At 42.3% G+C, this 7,638-nt stretch overlaps 1 protein-coding gene across 1 annotated transcript in view; it reads right to left on the bottom strand.

Annotated features, from left to right (window-relative positions):
- Nucleotides 1-278: 278 nt before the first annotated feature.
- Nucleotides 279-7,638, bottom strand: part of MMS22L (MMS22 like, DNA repair protein) — a 104,165-nt gene continuing 96,805 nt past the window's right edge. Inside the window, exons 22-23 of the mRNA XM_070764781.1 lie at nucleotides 3,275-3,442; nucleotides 279-360 (exon numbers count right to left, since the gene is read on the bottom strand). Of these exons, the coding sequence (XP_070620882.1) occupies nucleotides 279-360; nucleotides 3,275-3,442 (250 nt within the window). The remainder of the gene's footprint in view (nucleotides 361-3,274; nucleotides 3,443-7,638) is intronic.

The raw sequence follows: 7,638 nt of genomic DNA on the forward strand, positions 1-7,638 counted from the left end.
GAACAATCTACATACATATACCCGTGAAAATTTACGAAAACAAATATATATGTATGTATGTATGTATGTATGTATGTATGTATGTATGTATGTAGATTGTTCTGAGTTCGGTTTTTGCCCCATGTAATATTTTGAGTGTCTATGTGACACTCAAAATATTACACGGGGCAAACCCGAACTCAGAACAATCTACATACATATACTCGTGAAAATCTATGAAGACACACACACACATATACACAAGCACCCACACCCACACAAAACCAATCAACATGCTGCTAATAGGACTCATTTTCCAGTTTCAGTATCTCCATTTGTCCAGCTTCTGTGAGGTGAGATAAAAGTCTTTTGTAGGCTTCTCTGTTAAGAAGGAAAACAAACAAAAGATATAACATTTTAATTGAAACTAGTGTCATAGAGCTTAAGAATCAGTCATGTTATTCTTTTGCTATTGTAAACAAATTGACAGTATTTTTTCTATATTTTTGTACCGTTTAATGCAAGATTATTACTATTTTAGATTTTTTTTTAGTTATTGAAGCAACAGCTTGAGAGCATGACAATTTTAAGCATTATTTCAATCCACCTCTTCGCTTACTGTTAATATCACTATGTTAACAGAAGTTCTAGTTTACACCCTTATAATTCTCAGACGTATTGATCTAGAATTAGAGGAGCTGTAACCTGCTACAGAAGTCAGACTCACTGAACGGCTCTGAGCAAATTTCCATTAAAAACAAATTTCAGAGTACAGATCTCTCTTTCTAGATTTAGAAACATAGAAGATTGATGACAGAAAAAGACCTCATGATCCATCTAGTCTGCCCTTATACTTTTTCCTGTATTTTATCTTACAATCGATATATGTTTATCCCAGGCATGTTTAAATTCAGTTACTGTGGATTTACCAACCACGTCTGCTGGAAGTTTGTTCCAAGGATCTATTACTCTTTCAGTAAAATAATATTTTCTCATGTTGCTTTTGATCTTTCCCCCAACTAACTTCAGATTGTGTCCCGTTGTTCTTGTGTTCACTTTCCTATTAAAAACACTTCCCTCCTGAACCTTATTTAACCCTTTGACATATTTAAATGTTTCGATCATGTCCCCCCTTTCCCTTCTGTTCTCCAGACTATACAGATTGAGTTCATTAAGTCTTTCCTGATACGTTTTATGCTTAAGATCTTCCACCATTCTTGTAGCCCGTCTTTGGACCCGTTCTATTTTGTCAATATCTTTTTGTAGGTGAGGTCTCCAGAACTGAACACAGTATTCCAAATGTGGTCTCACCAGCGCTCTATATAAGGGGATCACAATCTCCCTCTTCCTGCTTGTTATACCTCTAGCTATGCAGCCAAGCATCCTACTTGCTTTCCCTACCGCCTGACTGCATTGTTCACCCATTTTGAGACTGTCAGAAATCACTACCCCTAAATCCTTCTCTTCTGAAGTTTTTGCTAACACCGAACTGCCAATACAATACTCGGATTGAGGATTCCTTTACGTTATTTAATCATCATCGGGAAGAGTTGCTTCCCCCCCCCTTTGTTCTTATATCGCCATCCAACTTATAAAATATTTATGTCCAATTCATTTATTTAAAATATTATTTCCCCACTTTTCTCTTTAAAGCAGGGGTGTCAAACTCAAGGCTTGTGGGCCGGATCCAGCCTGTGGGATGCTTAGATTTGGCCCACAGTGCTGGCCTAGAAACAGTGGCACTGCCAGCAAAAATGGAGCATGCGTGTCGGGGGGGTGACATGTGCGACCCCCGAGCTCCGTTTTTGCTGGCAGAGGGCTGCAGGAGGCTGTCCCAGCTGAAAATGTGGCACAAATTACAAACAAAACAAAAGGAGAAATATTCCCCTTTTGTATTTGAGCAAGAAAAAAGGGACAGGAAAAGAGAAAGGAAAAGAGGAAAGGTAAGAAAAAGATGGGAAGAGAGCATGGAAAAAAAGAAGGAAAGAAAAGAAGGAAGAAGAAAGGAAAATGAGGAAGGAGGGAGGCAGGGAAGGAAGGAAGGAAGGAAGAAGGAAGGAAGGAAGGAGGGAGGCAGGGAACTCAGGAAGGAAGGAAGGAAGATTATAATGAGAGTGAGTGAGTCTCAGGGAAGTTCTGCCTTAGCACTTGGCCATCACAAGAGTGGCATCGAGATGGCCATGCACACCCCCAGCCCTCTGACGTCAAACATAACCCTGATGTGGCCCTCAGTGAAATCGAGTTTGACACTCCTGCTTTAAAGAGAACTCAAAAACAGCTATGGAAATGCCTAAAGAGATGGCCAAATAAGAATGCAGAACTTCCAGAATACACATTCACAATTTCAGCCAAGTCCTTTTAAGTCTTTTGGGTTGTTTGAGGAGGAGCACCACTTGCTTTAAGTAGCATATACTATATTCTCAATCCAATTTCAGTTATTTAAAGTGGGCACCTAATCAAGGCATCTTGGACCCAATATGCATTTCCAATCATATGGAAGGTGGCCATTAAAAAGAAGAGGGCCCAAATAAGCAGAGATACAAATAAGAACCTGTTGAATGGCCTTTTCATCCACGCAGAATCAGTCAAAGTTTGTAAGTTATTATTTTACAAGCAGAAAGAAAAATATAGCAGTACAGCAGCAAGAGCTAACTAACAACAGGAATTGTAGATTTAAGTTATGTTGTTATCAATTTCTCTGCACTTTTGGAAACAAGTAAAGGAAGTTAATAAAAGACTAAATTGGCTTTGTTTTCCTCTTCCATTCCATAATATAGCATCAGCATCGTTTCAAAAAGATTAAAACTGCACCAGTTTAGAGCACGGGTCATTTCATATTTAATAAAATGACAACTGATTTTTGATTAAAATCCCAGGACCTTACTAAAAGCACACAATTTTATTTCAGTTCAGAAAGCTTATTTTTTTCATATCTCTATCCCATAGTAGCTCAGCGTTAGGGTGCCTGGTTTAAGCGTAGCATATTTCTTACAGCAAGAGTTTCAAATCTGCAACGCATATTGATTAGGGAACCCTTATTATGGAGTTCACACAACAAAAGGTGCCATTTGCTGCTGCATTTGTGTGAAAACTAAAAAAATGAAATCAAATTAGGCGGGGGGTGGGGTGGGGAGGAATCCAAATGGTAATCTCTATATATGAAAAAAATGAGTGGAAATAACTGTGGCTAATTCCTGCCTCAAGGAAATATGCACCATCCTTCAAACACAGCTCTTGTAAAGAACGAGTGAACATGTCTTTGTTGCTCTAAAGCAACCATAACCTCCAAACTTACCTTTGCAAGGTGTTTCTGCCCAGGCCTTGTTTGTACTCTGAATTCCTCAGGGCCTCGGTCATAGCCGGAATCAGAGAGATGACCAGAGACCGGTCCAGAATTGCCACTGTTTCCAAGATGCTATAAACCTGATTGTCATACACAGTAGTGTAATCTTGAATAAACTGCCTGTAGGAGGAGAGAAGGGCATTTATTGCAAAAATATCTTTTTGATTTTCAGAAAACAGGCTCAGTAAAGAAATGTGGAAATGAGGGGGCAAAGCAGAATGGAAAGATCTCTGGTATGGAAAAATTAGGGAAGGAAAAGAAAATTAGAAGGGGAAAGAAAGAAAAAAACTAGAAAAATGGAAGAAATATCAGACAACAAAAAGGGAGAAAGAGAAGAGAGGAAGATTGAGACCATAGCAAAAAAAGGAGAAGGAGTTAAAGAGAGAAAAGATAGAGCTAAAAGAAATATGGGGGAGGCAAGTGAAAAAGAAAAGGGTAAAAAGGAAAGGGATAAAAGAAAAATAAAAAGGTGTAAATTAGTAGTAATATTTTTGAATATAAGCCTGATAAGAGAAAAGATGAAGACTGAAAATATCTGACTTTTAAATATGTTTAATATGGGGGGGGGGGGGGAAGAGAGAAAAGCATTATTTTTGAATATAAGTTTGATGAAAGATAATGTTTGATTAATTTAGTATTACTGAGATAAGGATAAAATGTAATTATGAAACATGTAGAAATGAAGTTATAAAATAAAAGATGAAGATTGAAAAATATAAAAATTGAAACATGCAATGTATTTGTGAATAAGTTTGATATTTGAAAAGATGAAGATTGAAAACATGTAACTTTTAAATAAGAAATATGTAGAAGTGAATTTATATGTGTTGTGATATAAAAGATAATAATTGGTGCTAAAGTGTATGTTTAATCAATTTATTAGTACAGTGGAACCCCGACATACGAGCAGCTCTACTTACGAGCTACTCGAGATACGAGCTGCGAGATTAGAGAAATTTTTGCTCGACTCACGAGCTCACATTCGAGATACGAGCCGAGAAGACCCAGGCTGGCTTGCTTTGCTTCCGAGCGGAAAAGCCGTGCGTGTGTTTTAAAACATCGGAGCCGGCATGGGGAGGCTTTTAATCAGCCCCCGAGCCCCCAACCCGGACTCGGGGGTTGATTGAGAGCCTCCCCATGCCGGCTCCGATGTTTTAAAACACACGCGCGGCTTTTCTGCTGCCTCCTGGCGAACTTCCCCGCTTTAGGAGGCAACGGAAAAGCCGCGTGTGTGTTTTAAAACATCGGAGCCGGCATGGGGAGGCTTTTAATCAGCCCCTGAGCCCCCAACCCGGACTCGGGGGTTGATTGAGAGCCTCCCCATGCCGGCTCCGATGTTTTAAAACACACGCGCGGCTTTTCTGCTGCCTCCTGGCGAACTTCCCCGCTTTAGGAGGCAGCGGAAAAGCCGCACGTGTGTTTTAAAACATCGGAGCCGGCATGGGGAGGCTTTTAATCAGCCCCCGAGCCCCCAACCCGGACTCGGGGGTTGATTGAGAGCCTCCCCATGGCGGCTCCGATGTTTTAAAACACACGCGCGGCTTTTTGCTGCCTCCTGGCGAACTTCCCCGCTTTAGGAGGCAGCGGAAAAGCCGTGCGTGTGTTTTAAAACATCGGAGCCGGCATGGGGAGGCTTTTAATCAGCCCCTGAGCCCCCAACCCGGACTTGGGGGTTGATTGAGAGCCTAACCATGCCGGCTCCGATGTTTTAAAACACACGCGCGGCTTTTCTGCTGCCTCCTGACGAACTTCCCCGCTTTAGGAGGCAGCGGAAAAGCCGAGCGTGTGTTTTAAAACATCGGAGCCGGCATGGGGAGGCTTTTAATCAGCCCCCGAGCCCCCAACCCGGACTCGGGGGTTGATTGAGAGCCTCCCCATGCCGGCTCCGATGTTTTAAAACACACGCGCGGCTTTTCTGCTGCCTCCTGGCGAACTTCCCCGCTTTAGGAGGCAGCGGAAAAGCCGCACGTGTGTTTTAAAACATCGGAGCCGGCATGGGGAGGCTTTTAATCAGCCCCCGAGCCCCCAACCCGGACTCGGGGGTTGATTGAGAGCCTCCCCATGCCGGCTCCGATGTTTTAAAACACACGCGCGGCTTTTCTGCTGCCTCCTGGCGAACTTCCCCGCTTTAGGAGTCAGCGGAAAAGCCGCGCGTGTGTTTTAAAACATCGGAGCCGGCATGGGGAGGCTCTCAATCAACCCCCGAGTCCGGGTTGGGGGCTCGGGGGCTGATTAAAAGCCTCCCCATGCCGGCTCCGATGTTTTAAAACACACGCGCGGCTTCTTTGCTGACTCCTGGCGAACTTCCCCGCTTCAGCCGACGTCTTTTCCCCTCAGCCCTCGGGCTTGCACGCATTAATCGCTTTTACATTGTTTCCTATGGGAAACAATGTTTTGACATACGAGCTGTTCGACGTGCGAGCCTCCTTCCGGAACCAATTAAACTCGTAAGTCGGGGTTCCACTGTATTATATAATTATGAATAAATTGTTTATAGAAACATTTATCTATCTATCTATCTATCTATCTATCTATCTATCTATCTATCTATCTATCTATCTATCTCAATTTATATATCTCAATTCCTCCATGCCTAACGACAGAGGTGGATTTTAAGGAGCTTACGAAAGGCGAGGAGGGTGGGGGCAACTCTGATCTCTGGGGGGAGTTGGTTCCAGAGGGTCGGGGCCACCACAGAGAAGGCTCTTCCCCTGGGTCCCGCCAGACGGCATTGTTTGGTTGACGGGACCCGGAGAAGGCCAACTCTGTGAGACCTAACTGGTCGCTGGGATTCGTGCGGCAGAAGACGGTCCCGGAGATATTCTGGTCCAATGCCATGAAGGGCTTTATAGGTCATAACCAACACTTTTGAATTGTGACCGGAAACTGATTGGCAACCAATGCAGACTGCGGAGTGTTGGTGTGACATGGGCATATTTAGAGAAGCCCATGATAGCTCTCGCAGCTGCATTCTGCACAATCTGAAGTTTCCGAACACTTTTCAAAGGTAGCCCCATGTAGAGAGCATTACAGTAGTCGAGCCTCGAGCTGATGAGGGCATGAGTGACTGTGAGCATTGACTCCCGGTCCAAATACCTGGCCGAACGCCCCCCCCCCCAATAGAAGATTGACGGCAGAAAAAGACCTCGTGGTCCATCTAGTCTGCCCTTATACTATTTCCTGTATTTTAACTTAGGATGGATATATGTTTATCCCAGGCATGTTTAAATTCAGTTACTGTGGATTCACCAACCACGTCTGCTGGAAGTTTGTTCCAAGGATCTATTACTGTTTATTGTAATAAGGATAAAATATACAATATGTATGAATAACATGAAGTGAAGTTATAAAATAGAAAAGATGAATATGGAAAAATAGAAGAAAATATAAAGATTGAAATAAGTAATTTTGGAATATATTTTGTAAGGAAAAAATAATGATGTGGAAAAGAGGATAATGAAATTACTGGTGTAAGTTAACTTTGGATTAATGTTTAGGAAATAAGTGAAGTAAAACATATTAATATTAGGAATATATAGGTTGGAAATGACCACATCTTTGTTAGTTGGAATTATAACAGGGGAGAAAAAACAGAGGGGGAAAAAAACTAACAACAGATATTAAGAGGAAAAGAAATGTGAGAGATATATTGAAAATGAAATGATAATGGTTTCTAATTTTGTTAAAAAACAAGAAATATTGTTAAGAATATTGTATGAAGATATAAAACTCAGAAAGTAAAGGCTCATGACGTGATATGTTGAAAGAACAAAAGTAATTAAAATTTATTAGGGGGTAAAATGAATTGTGTAATTATGCCCTTCTTAACCCTTAGGAATGCCTTTTTCAAAAGTAATGCTAAGCACTTCTTTCAAAACCAATTTGAGTAGTACCTCGTGATACGAACCCCTCGTCATACGAACTTTTCGAGATACGAACCCGGGGTTTGGAATTTTTTTGCCTCTTACAAACTTTTTTCGCCTTATGAACCCGCCGCCGGGAGGCTCAAACAGAGGTGGGGAATCCCAATAGGGAATTCCAGGGGCGGAGCTTTGATGTCACAAAGCCGTCTTTCCTGGAGTCCACGTTTCAGCTGGAAGGTGACAGATGGGTGGCAGCGCTTCTCGGCGTTCTCCCGAACCCAAACTTTTGCCGAAATTTTCGGGTTCGGCGTTTGGGAGAACGCCGAGAAGCGCCCGGCTGTTTCAGAAGGTGACAGCCGGGCGGTGGCGCCCAGTGGAGCGCCGTTTTTGCGATTTTCTTTTTGGCTTGCACGCATTAATCGGTTTTACTGTTTCCTATGGGAAACATTGTTT

This window comes from Erythrolamprus reginae, chromosome 1 (genome assembly GCF_031021105.1).
Source record: "Erythrolamprus reginae isolate rEryReg1 chromosome 1, rEryReg1.hap1, whole genome shotgun sequence".
NCBI lineage: Eukaryota > Metazoa > Chordata > Lepidosauria > Squamata > Dipsadidae > Erythrolamprus > Erythrolamprus reginae.